The 18,327-nt window shown below is 43.9% G+C and overlaps 2 protein-coding genes across 2 annotated transcripts in view; both read right to left on the bottom strand.

Annotated features, from left to right (window-relative positions):
• The window catches only part of ROGDI (rogdi homolog), a 7,340-nt gene extending 6,154 nt beyond the window's left edge, over window positions 1–1,186 (bottom strand). Inside the window, exons 1-2 of the mRNA XM_005873006.2 lie at window positions 1,149–1,186; window positions 74–167 (exon numbers count right to left, since the gene is read on the bottom strand). Coding sequence (XP_005873068.1) covers window positions 74–167; window positions 1,149–1,186 — 132 coding nt within the window. The remainder of the gene's footprint in view (window positions 1–73; window positions 168–1,148) is intronic.
• GLYR1 (glyoxylate reductase 1 homolog (Arabidopsis)) overlaps window positions 278–18,327 on the bottom strand; it is a 46,487-nt gene continuing 28,437 nt past the window's right edge. Inside the window, exons 11-17 of the mRNA XM_014545084.1 lie at window positions 17,744–17,843; window positions 11,697–11,789; window positions 10,928–11,029; window positions 9,829–9,991; window positions 9,360–9,539; window positions 8,925–9,049; window positions 278–2,412 (exon numbers count right to left, since the gene is read on the bottom strand). Of these exons, the coding sequence (XP_014400570.1) occupies window positions 2,338–2,412; window positions 8,925–9,049; window positions 9,360–9,539; window positions 9,829–9,991; window positions 10,928–11,029; window positions 11,697–11,789; window positions 17,744–17,843 (838 nt within the window). The 3' untranslated portion in view covers window positions 278–2,337. The remainder of the gene's footprint in view (window positions 2,413–8,924; window positions 9,050–9,359; window positions 9,540–9,828; window positions 9,992–10,927; window positions 11,030–11,696; window positions 11,790–17,743; window positions 17,844–18,327) is intronic.

The following is an 18,327-nucleotide window of genomic DNA, read 5'->3' as shown; positions in this document are numbered from 1 at the left end:
ATCCAAGCCAGCTCTTCGGCTGGAGCGCTCTCGTCCCGCCTCTCCCGGGCTCTGATAGGGTGCCCTTACCCACTTGCGCTTTATTGGCCGGCGGAATGGCTGGCTCTCGCCGCGCCTGGCGATTGGCCGACGGGGCAGCCGGCTCCAGCTGGGCCTGGCCTTCCACCCTAGTTCATGGGTCCAGGTTAAGGAAAAAGCCCGGGGCTTAGCCTCCGCCCTCCTCCCACCACGGCTGGGCGGTACAGTGTTTAGGCGCAGGCGAGGTAATCAGTCCCAGTTGGGTTACCAAGAAACGTTTTATTCTGCTTGCAGTAGCCTTTTGTTAATTGCACAAAATCATTTGTTTTTGCCATTTAAACATTATCACACAATCCTATTCTGAAAAACATGTTCATGAAAAACAAAGCAAAAATAAAAATTCACAACCTTAATTACCAGATTTGTCATTTAAAGAAAAAAAGGAGGGGGACGGAGGAGGGGCTTTCTTACAAGCTTTTCCACAAGTGTCACATTTTTTCCTTAAAAGGGAAGGATTTCAAAACAAAGGTGAAATAGCTTAAACAGAAATATTCATAAAAAGGAACTTTACAGAATTGTCAACAATATTAAGACAACATTGACTAACAGTTTCATTACAGCATCTTCCCCTACTCCCAAACCGCCCCCCACCCCCCAGTGTCCAGCTAGGACTATAACAGGCTTTGTGTTCAGAGAGAAAATAATTCAAAATCCCAGTGAAATCAACTGTGTCAAAACCCACAGGCATCTTCCCTGCCCTCTCCTGTCTTCTGAGATCCCATAACTTGGGTTCTGATCAGTGGAAAAGAGCCAAGGTTGTGAGGGGAAGGGACCCACACCAGTGTGGCCACCTCATTTTTTATATATAATTATATATTCACTATAAATGCTGACCTTCTGCAAAGTGTGACTTTGAAAATCCAACCCATGCAGAGGGAGACAATGACAACCTTCAGATGACTTCTCCTTGTTCTTTTGCCACATTCCAACACCCTCTGGTCCCCTATCCAAGGAGATATACTAGGTCCTCAAGGATGTCTTGGATCCACCTCTGAGGGTCAGTTAGTTCAGGTTCAGTCAAGCCCAGTTCTCCTTTTCCCTCCCGACAGACCTCAGGACCCTGGAAGTACCGAAGTACCAAGTTGCTGGCTGAAGTGAAGACACTCATTCTGTTCAAGAGCTGAGCCTAAGAAATGGTCATCGTTTGTCAGGCTGGGTCGGGGCCAAAGGGACAGAGAGAGGAAGAAATTCTGCTTCCATGGGAGGAAAAGGGGAGAGGGAGGAGAATGGAGAGAGGTGGGCATGCAGAGGACTTGTACAGGGGCAGGCTGGAGAAAGTGGGACCACTGTGAGGGCACCTGGGTCAGATTGGCTCTTCAGGGCCATATGAAGTCTGTGGCATAAAGGAAACAGAAAGCCCACCCCCCCTCACTCTTCACTGGTGGCCCTCAGGATCCCCTTCCCAAGGGCTGGAATGCAAATCTAAATACTAAAACAGCGTGTTGAGGAGTGAGAGCCCCCTACACCAAAGCAAGAAGTCTGATCCTAGCCCAGGACTCCGTAGTGATGGTGACTTCTAGGATGGGTGCTGAAGAGCAGTGAGGAGATAGGCTTCCATGAGACTCAACCTACAGGCTGACTGCTGCTCTCCCTGGAAAGCCAGAGCCTTGTCTTCACTTGACTTTGCCAATCTCTTTTCAGTTCACAAAGGCATTTCTGGAGAGTTGGTTGCACGTTGGCAGCTTAAACATGACAATCCCCATCAGCTGGTCACCTGAGGTTGGGAGGGTCCACAGGATCCTCCGTTTAGTCTGTACTAGTTCATCTTGGCCCAGAGCCTCTCTCTGCAAGGGATCCAGTCGGGAACGTGAATGTGACCACAGCCTCTTCGCTCTGAGGGAAGCAGGAAGGCTTCCAATTCTCATTGCTGATTCTAGTTCCTCGACTGGAAGGGGTATGAGATAAGACAAGCGTGGAAGAAGGGGAAAAAAGCCAGGCAGCAGTTTCCGGGCAGCTTCTATCCTGGAGTAAGAGCCAGTGTGGGTGTATATGTGTGTATGTGTGTGTGTGTGTATGTGTGAACACACAGCCACCTGGTTCAGGGGCCAGTGCCCAGCTCAAGAGCTTTGCTACAGGCCAATCCTGCTGACACCTCCCTGGTTCCCAGGACTTTCAGGGGAGGAGTAGTGCTGTGCTGATGGCAAGTCTCAAAGTCTGTATAAAAGGAGATGGAGACAGGTGGACTGGTCCAGAGTGAAGTCCCAGGACCCCAACCCCATGTGAGGAAGAGGGGGTCAGAGGGAGGGAGGGAGTGGGGGCTTAGTGTATGTAGGCCCGGTACACGGCAGACATGTCGTTGTCAGACTGGTCCAGTGCCTTGGCTCTTTTGTACACCTGGAAAAAAATGAGATGAGCTCAGTCTCTGACCATATAGCTGACTTAAAGACATGGATCTGCTTCCTGGAGGTGGTTCTAGATGTGGTTATGTAGGTATGTTCTGGAGTCCAGGCTGTCTGGGTGTGATCCTGGCTCCTTTGATGACTGGCCTGACCTTGGATAAAGTGCCACAGCCACCGCTTTCTGATATCATGGAGGTAATAAGGTTACGGGGAGGATTAAATGGAGTGAGGGATGTATAATGTTCAGAGTGCAGGCACAGAGGGAGGGCTCAGTGTTGTTAGCAATTATAACCATGTCTCTTCCTGATGATGACCCTCCAAGGACTTCCCATGTTATTCTCTGGGCTACTATTCTTGCCCTTTCCTCTGCATAGGATGCCCTTCCCTCAGCAAGGCTGGCTCCTTCCCAAAGGCCTTCCCTAACCACCTCATCTAAAGCAGTGGCTGCACCACTTTACCCATGTCACTTCTATCCCCTTACTCTGATCTATTTTATTCATATTTCTGACCATCTGAAATTCTCATTTGTTTAAATATGTATGTACTTATTTTGTTCCTCCTTCTATTAAAATGTACACCAACCTGTCCCCAGAGCCTAGTATGGTGCTTGGCAATTAACAATTGCCTTGGTGATACTAGATGAATATAAAGAAGTATGAAAATAATTAAAAAGCCATTGTTCAACAACAGTGGTATCGCATACAGTCATGCTGAGGAAATGCAGTTGGACACAAACTTCCTCCCTTACATGGCTGGGTGGATTTTTTTAATTTACTTTTTCACTTGTCTTATTATTTAAAAAAAATATTTTTATTGATTTCAGAGAAGAGAGGGAGAGATAGAAACATCAATCCATTTGGAGCCACCATAATTGTCCATTACAGCTCAGGTGAAGTTGTCAACTCAGAATGAAGGCTAAAGACTTTTCAGATAAAAGAAAACCACTCGCTGCCAGCAGACCTGCATTACAGGAAATGCTAAAGCGAGTTTTCCCAGCTAAAAGGAAATAACACCAGAGAGAAATTCAATTCTTCAGAAAAGAATGGAGAGCACTGGAAATAGTAATTAGAAATATTATAAAATTATTTTTCTCTTAATTTCTTTAAAATACATGACTAATTAAACATTATCTTATGGGTTTAAAACAAAGGCAGATAGAACACATAGGACCTTCTTCCTCTGAGCTCCAGCACTGGGGCAGCGGCATGGAGGAATACAGGGACATATGGGGAGGAACTGGCATTGGAGCAAGTACTCAGGGGCGGCTTTCTCCCAGACGGGTGCTCGCAGGGGTCATTCTTCCTATGCTGAGACCTCCTCTATCACAGAGCTGACTGGCAGCCAAATAGGAGATTCCATCAGCCAGGCTTACACTGTTCGCTCCACAGTGCTGATTCCCTGAGACCCTGCCCCATCCAATTTGCAGCCCCACCCAAGCTGTTTGTAGCAGTTTTTCTGTATGACTGGCCTGTCCTGGTTCAGGCTTCAGATTTTTGTAAAATCTCTCAAATAAGCATCAGCTGGCATCAGAATGCTCTATACCTATCAATAAGAGGCCCCAAACTAGGTACTAGCAGTAGCCTGCCTTGCTTCACAGCTTGGTGTGGCCTAGGCACTTCCAAGTCCAGCACAAGTAGCCACCATCTCCAGATCACTCTGTATCTCCTCCCAGGTCATCCCAGGCAGTGGCTGACTTTGCACCTTTCAGGAGACCTCAGAGCCAGTGTACCCAGTGGTCAGCTTCAGACCATACCAGATGACAACTCTACACATCTACAAGTGACATACTCGAGTAGCAGATTCAGTGAGCGCCAAAGCCCCACTGAAGCAAGTCCTGCTCCATAGGGGTGTCTCTTGCACAGCAGCTCTTCCATTGTAGCTGCAGCTAGTCCTTACAGCCAATTGGCCTGAAGGTCAATTTCTCCCAGTGACACCAACAACAATCAAGGCTCAATCACAACAAGACTGTGCACACAGCCTACACTGGGCGCACCTTGAGTGCCCAGCTCAGGTGACTGGGGAGGTGAGCCACTGGGCCTTACAGGACACCTACTACACAAGGCCACTACAAATTCCAGGAGACAGAGCAGCTCTATCTAATATATAGAAACAAACACAGGAAAGCAGCCAAAATGTGGACACAAAGAAGTATGTCACAAATGAAAGTACAGAAGAAATCTCCAGAAAAAGAACTAAATGAAATGGAAGCAAACTAACTACTAGATATAGAGTTCAAAACAATGATTATAAGGATGCTCAAGGATCTACTGAGAGCTTCAAGGGACTTAGTGAGACTTTCAAGGATCTTAGAGAGAATTTCAAAGACATGAAGAAGGACCAGTCAGAAATTAAGCATACACTAACTGAAATAAAGAATAATTTATAGGGATTCAACAGTAGAGTAGAGTATTCCAAGAATCAAATCAATGATTTGGAATATGAGGAGGCAAAAAACACCCAATCAGAAGAGCAAAAAGAAAAAAGAATCCAAAAATGTGAAGATAGTGTAAGGAGCCTCAGGGACAACTTCAAGCGTACCCACATTTGCATTATGGAGGTGGCAGAAGGAGAAGAGAGAGAGAGCAAGATATTGAAAACCTATTTGAAGAAATAATGACAGAAAACTTCCCCTATCTGGTGAAAGAAATAGACTTATAAGTCTAGGATGCACAGAGTCCTAAATAAGAGGAACCCAAAGAGACCCACACCAAGACACATCATAATTAAAATGCCAAACATTAAAGACAAAGAGAGAATCTTAAAAGCAGTAAGAGAAAAGCAGTTAGTTACATACAAGGGAATGCCCATATGACTGTCAGTTGATTTCTCAACAGAAATTATGCAGGCCAGAAGGGAGTGGCAAGAAATAGTCAAAGTAATAAATAGCAAGGACCTACAACTAAGATTACTCTACCCAACAAAGCTCTCATTTAGAATTGAAAGTCAAATAAAGAGCTTCACAGACAAGAAAAAGCAAAAGGAGTTCATCACCACCAAACCAGCATTACATGAAATGTTGAAGGATTTTCTTTAGGAAGAAGAAAAAAGGATAAAAAATGTTAACAATAAAATGCCAATAAATACATTATCTATCAACAATTTAATCTAAAAAACAAAATAAACGAACAAGGAATCTAACAAAATAAACTGATGAATAAAATAGAAACAGAGGCATGGGAACATGGAACAGACTGAAAAATCTCAGAGGGAAGTGGGGTGGGGAGTGCAGAAAGAGATTAACCAAAGAACTTATATGCATATATGCATTTCCTATGGACACAGGCAATAGAGTGGTGAAGGCCTGGGAGAGGCAGGAACCGGGTGGAGGGAACAAAAAAGGGGTACATCTGTAATACTCTCAACAATAAAGATTTAAATAAATAAATAAATAAATAAATACAGAAAAAAAAAACAACACAATTAAAAGAAAGACAGATATAACACATAGGACATCTGTAACTTAAAGCAGGTGTTCTCAGCCTGGGGATTTTGGTAATGCCTGGATATATTTTCTATGGATGGGGGTGCTGCTAGTATCTAGTGAGTAGAGGACAGAGATGCTGTTAACATCCTATAATGCACAGGACAGTTCCTACAACAAAATATCAATAGTACCTACATTGAGAAATCCTGCCTTAAAGGGTGAGGGACAGAGTGGTAAATCAATCTGTTTTTGGTAAATATTAACTCTAAGTAGGCTGTGAAGGTAAGTGCATATTGCAAGTCCTAGAGCAAAGATAGAAGAAAAATTATGCCTCATTAAAAAGCCAATAGATATCTAATATGAAATTCTAAAAATGTACTCAAATAACATAAAAGAAGGCAAGGCAGGCCTGGCCAGTGTGGCTTGTGGTTAGAGTATATACCTGGGTTACAGGTTTGATGCCCAGCCCTGGTCGAGGTGCATGCGGGAGGCAACCAATTGATGTGTCTCTATCACATTGATGTTTCTCTCTCTTTCTCTTCCCCCCTCCCCCAAAAAAAGGCAAGAAAGGAGGAACAAACAAAAGCCAGAAGGGAGAAACAGCAATCAAATGTTTGGTAGCTTTGAATTTAACCACACAACAGACTTCAAGACAGATTAAATGTTAAAGGACTATTTAACTTTAAGATCCAATCAGCAGGGAGCTTAAAGTCACACTATCCAAACAAATGGTCAGAAAGTGCCATGCTCCATTGAGAAATTAACTAATATGTTTATTTCCAAGCTAATGAAGGAGGGTGAAGGCAAGTCAGAAATCACCTCATAGAGAAGTGTTGCCAACACAAACCACACACAAAACCCTTTGTTAAAGATAAGCTTATCAATAAAAAATTGATAAACACATGCGGAATCTACTGCCAAGAGAGAATCCACAGGTGAAACAAACAGAGCTTATCAATAAAAAATTGATAAACACATGCGGAATCTACTGCCAATCCACAGGTGAAACAAATAAGAGAAACATGAAATTGTACTGCAACTTAAAAGAGTGAAATAGCCCTAGCCAGTTTGGCTCAGTGGATAGAGTGCTGGCCTGAAGACTGAAGGGTCGTGAGTTCGATTCTGGTCAAGGATATGTATCTCGGTTGCATCCCCAGCCCATCAGGCACGTAAGGAGGCAACTAACTGATGTGTCTCTCTCACACTGATGTCTCTCCCTCTCCCTCTCCCTTCCACTCTCACTAAAAATCCATGGAAAAAAATCCTCAGGTGAGGATTAACAAAACAAACAAAAAAGAGTGAAGTAAGTACTTTGAGATATTCAGGCAAGGAAGAACAGAAGATATAGAATTTAGGGACAGAAGACTATAAACTATGAAAAGGCAGGTCTGCAAAGAGCAGTATGCTATTTTTTTGCTGGAATAAGCCACTTGAGACCTGTAAGTATTTAACTTAAATGAAAATGTGTATCAGCTTATAACATCTGAAGCTACAGCTTCTATAATAAATGACTGGGAATGGAACCCACCACCTTTCAGATGTTTTTTAAAAAATATATTTTTATTGATTTCAGATAGGAGGGGAGAGGGAGAGAGAGATAGAAACATCAATGATGAGAAGTAATCATTGATTGCCTACCTTCTGCACACCCCCTACTGGGGATCGAGCCAGCAATCGGGCATGTGCCCTTGACCGGAATTGAACCCAGGACCCTTCAGTCCACAGGCCAATGCTCTATCCACTGAGCCAAACCGGCTAGGGCCAGCTGTTTTTTAAGATTATGTTTCTATCAGGTTGAGATAAGAAAGCTGAACTTCTAAACAACTGTTTTCAATAAGTGCATGTGTAGGTGCTTAATAAATGTCATTCAAAAATGTTAATGATTAAACACTCTAATTAATAGGCAGATATTGTCAGAATGGATAAAAATGTAAGCCCCAATTATAGACTGTCTACAAAAGATACAATTTAAAGGCACAGACTGAAAGTAAATGGATGGAAAAAGATATATCATGAAAACAGTAAGAATGAGAAGGCTGTAGTAGTGATATTAAAATCAGACAATAGATTTCAAGACAAAGACTGAGAGACATCCTATATAATAAAAGGCTAATGTGCAAATAATAGACCAAAAGGCAGAACGACAGGTCACTATGATGCACACTGACCACCAGGGGGCAGACACTCAACGCAGGAGGGAGTGGGAATGCCACTCAGCCAAAAGCCAGGCTCATGGCTGGCAAGTGCAGCGGCAGTGGCGGGAGCATCTCCTGCCTCCATGGCAGCACTAAGGATGTTGGGAGCGGGCCTAAGCCATCAATTGGACATCCCCCGAGGGCTCCCAGACTGGAAGAGGGTGCAGGCCAGGCTGAGGAACCCTCCGAGTGCATGAATTTTGTGCACCGGGCCTCTAGTTTCATAATAATAATGAAAGGGCAAATTCATCAGGAAAACATAATAAACAAGAGTTTCAAAGGCATTAAGCAAAATGGACAGAATTAAAGAAACAGATAATACCATGATTATAGTGGGGAGATTTTACTCTCTCTCTCTCAGTGACTGAAAGAAGGAAAAGAAACATCAGTAAAGATGATCAGAAAAACACTAACAACCATCTTGACCAAACTGATATTTGTGGAACACAGCACCCAGCAACTGCAGAACAGTCTTATTAAGTGCACATGGCACACCCAGCAACAACTATTGGGCTACAAAACAAAACAAGTCTGAATAAATTTAATGAGCTAAAAATCATATAGGGCAGTCTTTGGCTGCAAAGGAGATCCATTACAAATCAATAACCACTAGACAATTAGGAAAACCCTAAATATTTGATAAAATTTAAAGTAACCCACAGGTCAAAGAAGGAATCACAAGAGAAGCAAGCGCGGCTCAGAAGGAAGTGTCTCGTTTTTAATGGACCTTTTAGAAAAGGCAGGTCTAAAATCAATGACCTAACATTTCACCCTGAGAGATTAGACTAGACAGCAAAGAAAAGCAAAAGTAAGTAGAAGGGAGGAGTAACAAGAAAAACAAAGGGAAGGGTGTTGGGACTTGTGCCACTGGATCTTGCAGTTAGTTACCTCATTGGCTGCAGCTGCCATAGGAGTTGGATGGTTGACGGCATCGCCCAGCGCAATGGCTAAGCGAAGATCCTTCTGAATGTATTTCAGGTAGAAATCAGGTTTAAAGTTTCCTTGCAGAATATCTGAGGAGAGAAAGCCACTTATCAGAACAATTAGTAGGACCCTAAATAAGAAACTACCTGCAAGTACCACCAGGGTTCAACACATAGCATTTCTTGTCCCCTCAGACACCCAAGATACAAGTTTCCAGCCTGTACCCCCAAATCCTATCTGCCGTGTCTCTGGACCCTCACTACCTGGGGATATGGAGAGGGTGCATCTTTCATACCTAATGAGCCCCTGAAGAGACTGTTGTGACAGTGGCCTTACCCAGTTTCTCAGCTCTAATAATAAAAAAAAAAAAAGCAAGAAGAGAGGCCTATGACAACTTACTTTGGCACTTCTGGTCCAGAAAGATGCTGGCCAATTGTCCTTGATTGAGAATGTCCAAGAATGTCTGCTGGGACTGGCCTGTCACTTGGGCCAGGGTCAACCCCTCAGCGATAGTTGCCATGAAGCTCCCCTGGACCATGTTCACAATCAGCATCATTTTGGCTGCATTGCCAACCTCACCTGCCCAGGGCAAAGAATCATGGTCACTTCCCAAGATTCCGACAGGCAGGGACTTTCTATCCCCCTCATCCCTGCTCAGACCCACCTCTACAACCAGGGAAGACCCCATTCACCTGCCCCTGACAGAACTGGCTCTGACCCTCTGGTTCTTCCTCCTTCTAGGCACTGACTGTGCAAATCAAAGAAAACCTTCCCACAGGGGACCCAGGCTGAAAGGCCATGTGGAATTGACGTTGTCATCAGTGCAGTGTAGGGGGAATGTGGCCCAACAGGTGGGCAGGTATGTTACCTAGAAAGAAGGAGGTCTTCCCCATTGCCTGGAAGCAGCTGCTGCAGTCCTCATATAAGCCCCTGTCTCCGGCTGCTAAGATCACCAACATCCCATCATTAGACAGCTGCTGGTTCCCTGAGACTGGGGCTTCCAGAAAGCGGCCCCCCCTGGACACAATCACCTGGAAAGGAAAGTCACAACTTCTGGAGTCCTTGCCTCTCTCATGGGTCTCGGGCAGGGAGCAAAGAGGGTCCTTGGGTGGAAGTACTTGGCCCTCCACATGGAAGCCCCAAAGCCAACATCTGTACAAAGGTGCTGGACTAATGCTGGGAGGGTCAGCAGATATCCTCCAACAGATGGCTGACTCACATGTAGTAAACAGAGAGGCTAGGCTCCTCATAAGTTCCCATTTACTCTGAATTTCTTATAAAGACCAGAGATTATAACCAAACATGGCCGTGCCAACTGCTTGGTTGTCTACACCGCCTATGAACACTGCCCTTCCCGGACTTCACTCTTTGAACACACACGAGCCAGAAGTCACCACTCCCTCACTTGGGCCCAGCAGCTCAGGCAGGAGGAATACTCTGCAGATAGATGCTTAAACCAAAAAGGCTGTGCTGACAGCCTGGACTGCTTCTCACTGTAAGGCTGGCAACTACGGGATCTGATGCCCATCTCAGCTAGGCAGCATCTCTCATGGCCACTTAGATTAACTGTGACTTTGAAGGTAGAGAATGAAGACAGGCTAGTCCCAAGGCTATTGGCCTCACTTCTTCTCTCCTCTCTGGCTTTGGCTCTAGAGCAGTGGTTCTCAACCTTCTGGCCCTTTAAATACAGTTCCTCATGTTGTGACCCAACCATAAAATTATTTTCGTTGCTACTTCATAACTGTAATGCTGCTACTGTTATGAATCGTAATGTAAATATCTGATATGCAGGATGGTCTTAGGCGACCCCTGTGAAAGGGTCGTTCGACCACCAAAGGGGTCGCGACCCACAGATTGAGAACCGCTGCTCTAGAGTAACCAAGTTGTCCACACTTGGGCATGGTCAGCTTAGGTCTTGGGATCAAACCAAAAGGATGCTGGAGGGCCAGCCTGAACAAGGCTGCTACCTGGGCCAGCTCGGTGACTGTGTCAGCATCCACTGTTGACATGTCCACGTAGCACTTTCCGGGACGGATCCCTTGCAGTACACCACTGGGGCCCAGCACCAGCTGTGGGGACACAAGGGAGAAGCAATAGCCCAGGCCCCCAGCCAGATACCCAGGAACCCCTTAGACCCAAAGTCAGAATTCATTTGCTTTTTTGGTTCATTTCCTGATAAGGAGCTAATAAATATTAAGGCTGAAAAGGGAAAAGCAAGTAAATAAGCAAGGGAAAGAAGTATTTCTGGTATGTTCCCATTTATCTTTAAAAATAGTAAATTTCTATTAAAAACTTCCCATTTAAAAGATGGAATCTCAGTGTTTCAGTTTTGGGGCTTCTTTGGATCTACTTGGATTAGACTAGTCACCAGTTTAACAAGATGACTACTGCACTTGAACTTTTAAAACATACAAATACAGTGATAGTCAAACATAGGAACTTGGCACACAGACCAAAAGCACACACAGCCCCAAAGCTTCCAGCTCAATAAGAATATACCACAGACCATTTTAGAAGACCTCAGGGATCCTAGCCATTTTCATTCTTTGTTCTGAATTAAAGGAAGTCTGTATTCAATTTATGCAAACACCCTTCACAATGGGAGATGGCCCCCAGATGGGAAATTCAACCCCCCACATGCAGACACTCACTCCGTATGCAGGGGAGAAGGGGAGGAGGCCAGCCAGCTTTCCTGGCCACAATCTGAGACGCTGAGGGGAGGGAGGGGATCCTTACATCCTTGGCCGCCTTTGGATCCGACACACAGGCAAAGGTGATGTCACAAGTTGAAACAACTTCAGCGGGGGTTCTTCCTAGGCGGGCCCCCTCCTGGATGAACAAATCACACTGCAAAAGTCACAGATCCTAACGTGAGCTGCAGGCATTGCACAACAAACACGACAGCCAGGCCAGAGATACGGTGCCCAGTCCTCCTGGCTGGCCTCCCAAGGCAGGAGACTGAAGCTAAGGATGGGAGCCCCGGACACCAGAGCTGGTGGTCTGACTTCTTGGGGGAAGTGGATGGGGCTTCTTCAGGACTGTCTTGTGTTTTCACATACTTGGTGCCTAGATGTTGTTTTACTTCACAGTAAGCACAAAACAAGTGTCTGCCGAAGGATTCCTGTTTGAAGACAGGATGTAAACAGTGCCTGTTTGCAGCCCTGCGTGGCTGTCTTGGCTACGGCAAAACCATGCAGTGCCCTGCGTTATTAGCACTGTGCTAGGGAAGCAGGGCTAGGGCTGGGAGGCTGCCATCCCTTACTATGATGTTTCTGGGGGTCTGAAAACACTAATTTAGTGCATTACCCTTTTCCAAAGGCATTTAAAAAGTAATTAGAATAACTTGAACCTACTATTTTGTATCCAATGTTTAATATTTTGTAAGGCCCTAACCGGTTTGGCTCAGTGGATAGAGCGTCGCCCTGCGGACTCAAGGGTCCCAGGTTCGATTCCGGTCAAGGGCATGTACCTTGGTTGCGGGCACATCCCCAGTAGGGAGTGTGCAGGAGACAGCAATCGATGTCTCTCTCTCATCGATGTTTCTTTCTTCTTTTTTTTAAAAAAATGTATTTTATTGATTTTTCACAGAGAGGAAGGGAGAGGGATAGAGAGTTAGAAACATCGATCAGCTGCCTCCTGCACACCTCCTACTTGAGAGAGAAACATCGATCAGCTGCCTCCTGCACACCTCCTACTGGGGATGTGCCCGCAACCAAGGTACATGCCCTTGACCGGAATCGAACCTGGGACCCTTCAGTCCGCAGGCCAACGCTCTACCAACTGAGCCAAACTGGTTAGGGCTCTCATCAATGTTTCTAACTCTTTATCCCTTTCCCTTCCTCCCTGTAAAAAATCAATAAAATATATTTTAAAAAGTATTTTGTAAGGCTTACATTTATCCATATTGTCTCTCATTATTATCAATTACAATGAATGGCTGTAAAATATTCCATCAAGAGACATATCTGGATTTACCTAATGGCTCCGCTGCAGTTTGACATTTGGACTGCTTTTAATTATAAATGACTCCAACAAATATCCTTATGTTTTCAATTTAGACTTCTAAGAATAAAACAGGCTCAAATGGTTTTCATGCTCTTAATAAATGTAGACAAATGGTTTTTCAATAGGGCTGAGAATATATAATGATCACCAACAAGGTCTCAAATCACCAGCACAGAGTACATCATTTAAAAACAACAATCAATCAAGCATACATAAATACATTAAAATTTTATCCTACTTGATTTAACCAGCTAAAAATAGCAACTTGTTACCTGACCTATTTTGATTACTCCTGATAACTAAACCTTTTAAATACTTTTGTTTTTAAATTGTTTACTCTTCTGTAAGCTACTTCTTTATTTAATAATTCTTTATTATTGAAAGTATTACATATGTCCCCATTTTTCCTCCCTTGACCTCCTCCAGACCCCCCACCCTCCCAGGCCTTCAGCACCCTATTGTCTGTGTCCATGGGTTATGCATATATGCAAACAAGGTCTGTGAGCTACTTCTTTTATATATTGCTGAATGTGAGCTACTTTTTATCTTGAGTTATCAAACTATGTGTTTCATAAAATCAACATATTACCCTTTTCTATCATCTTTGCTATAAGCACTTTTAGTTGGTGTACTTTTCACTTTTGTTTATTTTTTGTTGTGGGGAGTATTATTAAAAACTTTTCATCTTTTGTATGGTGCCAGGTGGGTACAGGGAATGTTATTGGGGGGAACACTGTAAAGTATATGATTGTCTAAACACTATGTTGTATATCTGAAACTAATACAAAAATAATACTGAATGTAAATTATAATTGAGAAAAAGAAAAAAAAACCTACATATCTTTTTCTTTAGTGATTCTGATTGGGTCTTAGGCTTAGAAAGATCTATGTTAATATTTAGTTGTCTTTCCTTTTTTAAAAAATATTTTTTTATTGATTTTAGAGAGAGGGAGGGAGGGGGAGAGAGAGAGAGGGAGAGAAACATGGACGAGAGAGAGAGAGAGAGAGAGAGAGAGAGAGAGAATGGACAAGAGAGAGAAACATCAATCGGATGCCTTCTGCACACCCCCTAATGGGGATGGAGCCTGCAACCAGGTATGTGCTCTGATCAGGAATCAAACGCTCAAACTTTCAGTGTATGGGATGATGCTCCAATCGAGCCACATCGGCCAGGGATATTTAGTTTTATTTCCTTCTGGTTTTTCCTTTGAAAAAAAATGTAGTAATTTATCTGGAATATATTTTATTATGTGGTAAGAAGTGAGATTAATATTTCCTCCAATTTCTAACCAGTTGTTCTGAACATTACTTACTGACCAACCCTTCTTCAACATCACTGATTCACAGTGCGATGGCTCTATCAGAGGAAGTCCTAGGCTTTCTGGGCTACCTGGTAGGTCTGTGTCTTTACTATAGCACACATTATCTTGGTGAATTTACATTATTATGTTTTTACATTTGCTTGGGAGAAGACCTCCTCATTACTGAAAATTTTAAAATGTTTCATCTTTTTCCCAGAAGGACCACAGGATTATTTAATTACTTATTAAAAAAAATATTTTTATTGATTTCAGAGAGGAAGGGAAAGGGAGCGAGAAATACATCGATGAGAGAGAATCACTGATCAGCTGCCTCCTGCACGCCCCCAACTGGGGATTGAGCCCGCAACCAGGGCATGTGCCCTTGGCTGGAATCGAACCTGGGACCCTTCAGTCCACAGGCCGATGCTCTATCCACTAAGCCAAACCAGCTAGGGCAGAATCATTTTTATTAAGATCCTTTTATAAAAATTCCATGGGGACTGTCATAAGGATTAAATGGCTTTTCAAAGATGACATTTACTACATAACTTGTGCCAGGCACTGTGCTGAGTACTTTATATCATCTCATTTAACCTTCACACCCCCATGAAGCTGGGGCTTTTGCTGTCCATCATTTTACAGATCTAGGGAGGTAAACTATTTCACTGAAGCCCTAGGGCAAGCAGCAGAGTGTGACTTGGACTAGGTCGGCCCTACTCCAAATCCAAGTTCTACCTGCTTTGCTCTCCTGCCTTCCTGTAAATGAATCAGGAAGGAATGGCCTTGTTTGGAACATTTCTGCATTTTAATCAGGAAAACAGGAAGATCAGAGGCACTTCTATCAAAGGGGAATGTACTTATAAGCAAACCCCCTGGTTCTCCTGATGTTCTGCCACTGTGTACCTCTAGATTTCCTGACTATTCTAGCCTTGAATCACAAACTACCCTGTCGATGAAGCCTCTGAGATCCACTCCTGACTTAGGTCCCCACAGTGCCCAGCACCTGAAGCAATCCCTTAGCACAGCCTTCAGTGCCCTCTTCAACCCATTTTTGTTATTCTTGAAAAGGACTTTGTTTCAGCAAAGTGAATTTCTTACTTTGCTAGAACATTTTTGTTAACCCAAATACATCAGCTCCGCCAACTCCTTCAGCAATCACACCTTATTTCAGTTCTCACCTGTGCACATAAAGAGACATGCACCCAGTCATTTCACAAATACATGCTCAGCCACACCTTGTTCCTCAAGAAGCTGGTCCTTTCTCAGTCTTTCTTTTGTTCCTGGCAAGTACAGTGTTTAATTTCCTGGTATTCAGATGACAGTTCTTCATCTTTTCTTGAATGACAACTTGATGGGAGCCAGGGCCTCCATTACAAAAGGTACACATTAACAGCTTTGGAATTCCAAGGCAGGGCCACACAGATCCATGGAAGCTGTGGGCTGCCACCTTAGGTTAAGAACTTCTAAATGTGTTCTGTCCAATATGGTAGCCACTAGCCAAACAGGATTACTTATTTTTGTTAATCCTCACTACCAATGACATTTTTTCCATTGATTTTTAGAGAGAGTGGAAGGGAGGGGGAGAGACAGAGAGACACACTGATGTGAGAGAGACACATCAATTGGCTGCCTCCTGCACGTGTCCCGATTGGGGCCAGGGATTGAGCCAGCAACCTAAGTACATGCCCTTGACCTGAATCAAACCTGGGACCCTTTAGTCCACAGGCCGACGACTTAACCACTGAGAAAAACTGGCTAGGGCCAAAGGGGACTATTTTTTTTTTTAAATATATTTTATTGATTTTTTTACAGAGAGGAAGGGAGAGGGATAGAGAGTTAGAAACATCGATGAGAGAGAAACACCGATCAGCCGCCTCCTGCACACCCCCTACTGGGGATGTGCCCGCAACCAAGGCACATGCCCTTGACTGGAATCGAACCCGGGACCCTTCAGTCTGCAGGCCGACACTCTATCCACTGAGCCAAACCGGTTAGGGCCAAAGGGGACTATTTTAATTTAAGTGAAATAAAATTAAAAATTCAATTATTTAGTTGTACTAGCCTTGATTCAAGTATTCAAGAGCCACATGTAAGCCACTGTGCCCAGCAGGGCAGGCTGTGCCCACAGGCTCAGCACACAGGCCACAGGAATCCTAGAAGGCCTGTCCTTGCTGACAATGACTATGGGCTGCCGGTTTTTGTGATAGAGGTGGGATGGGACCCTTCATTAATATTTGACTTTAATACGTGGGTAAGGATATATTTTTTTGCCTATGTTCTGTTTCATCTTATGTAGATTATTATAAATTGATGTAAACCACGTGAGAGGAAAATGTTAATAAAAAAATGCAAAGTCCCTCCTCCCCCAAAAAAGAGCCCCATGTGGTTAGTGACTACCAAACTAGATAGTGCAGATACAGAACATCATTACAGCAGAATGCTGTATGCACAGCTAACACAATCCAACTGTATACAGTACAGTCACTGAAAAGGATGTTGTAGATCTATCTATACACATTCCTTACCAATGACTTCATAATACACACTCGTATTTTGTGAACATGGAAAAAAGGATGCAAACACCTAACATGAGCTAGCTTAGGTAATAGCAGAGAGGGAGGAATTTTCCTTTTTTATTTTTGTTAATCCTCACCCAACGATATTTTTCCATTGCTTTTTAGAGGGAGGGAGGGAGGGAAAGAGGGAGAGAGAAACAGAGAGACAGAGAGAGAGAGAGAGAGAGAGAGAGAGAGAGAGAGAGAGAGAGAGGAATCGAACCTACAACACTTTGGTGTGGAAGGCAATGCTCCAACCACTGGGCAACACCCGCCAGCGCAAATTTTCACTTTGTTTTATATTCCTGGGTATCTATCTTCTATAATAATAAAAGCATAGTATGCTAATTAGACCGGACATCCTTCCGGACGACCTTCCAGACGAAGCCAGGGCTGCGAGGGAAGCCAGTGCCGGCAGCCGGGGGAAGGAAGGCCTACTCTTGCACAAATTTCGTGCCTCTAATTTTTTAAAATAAATAAATACACACACCCACACACATTTTTTACTCACTTTAGAGAGAAAGGAAGGGAGAGGGAGAGTAACATTGATGAGAGAGAGAAACATTGACTAGTTGTATCCCACAAGCACCCTGATTGGGGATCAAATCCGAACCTGGGTATGTGCCCTGAGTGGAAATCAAACCAGCAACCTTTCAGTGCATGGGATGATGCTCAACCAACTGAGCAACACTGGCCATGGCACCCCTGGGTACTTTTAAATATTTAGTTTCTATACTAATACTCTAAGCTTATTTGTCTACATATCTACCTGCTTGAATAATAGTGTGGCTCCTCCTATTCTACCACATGCAGAATGCTGAGTGAAGACATCAGGAAGACATTCCCATCTTTAGTTACCCCAACTCCATGGGTCAAGGCTTGTTCCCTCCCTGTCTGACAAGCACCACTCATTAATGCTTACTTTTTCTGCAGTCCGGTTCCAGACAGTCACCGTGTGACCCATTTTTAATAAGTTGGAGACGATGCCACTTCCCATCAGGCCGAGGCCCAAAAATCCTATCCTGAAAAAGAGAGAGACTGATTAGTTTGGGGAGGAGTGGGCGGGACAGGGTAAGGTATCCTGAATGCAGCACAGACTCTGCTTCCTCATAAACCTGGGGTGGGATCTCAGACCACCAGAAACATCGCTCAGCGGTGTTCTGACACCACGAGCACTGAGCCAGATGTGGCGCATGCAGATTGTGCCTTTTCTTATTATGCCATCGCTTAAGTGCCCCTAGATTTAAAAGGGCATTTCTAAACCCTTGACTGCCACAGAAAGAATTATGACATTTTTCGTTTAGGTGTTCCAAATCATTTCCTTGATGCTTTGATAGAGAGTCTGAGCTTACAATTCCGTAACAGTGAGAAAGCAGACATTTGTCTTCGGCTTTGCAGGAGTTTTGAGCTCTAGGTCTTCAGATGCCTCCTGAAAGCACATCAGGATCCATGACAAGTAACTGAAGTGTCAGAGCCAGCCACCTTCCTCAACTGCAGAAATCTGGG

The sequence above is a fragment of the Myotis brandtii genome, unplaced genomic scaffold, assembly GCF_000412655.1.
Source record: "Myotis brandtii unplaced genomic scaffold, ASM41265v1 scaffold397, whole genome shotgun sequence".
NCBI classification, from domain to species: Eukaryota; Metazoa; Chordata; class Mammalia; order Chiroptera; family Vespertilionidae; genus Myotis; species Myotis brandtii.
Note: the sequence above shows the minus strand (reverse complement) of the source record. Positions and strands in the feature narration are given on the sequence as shown.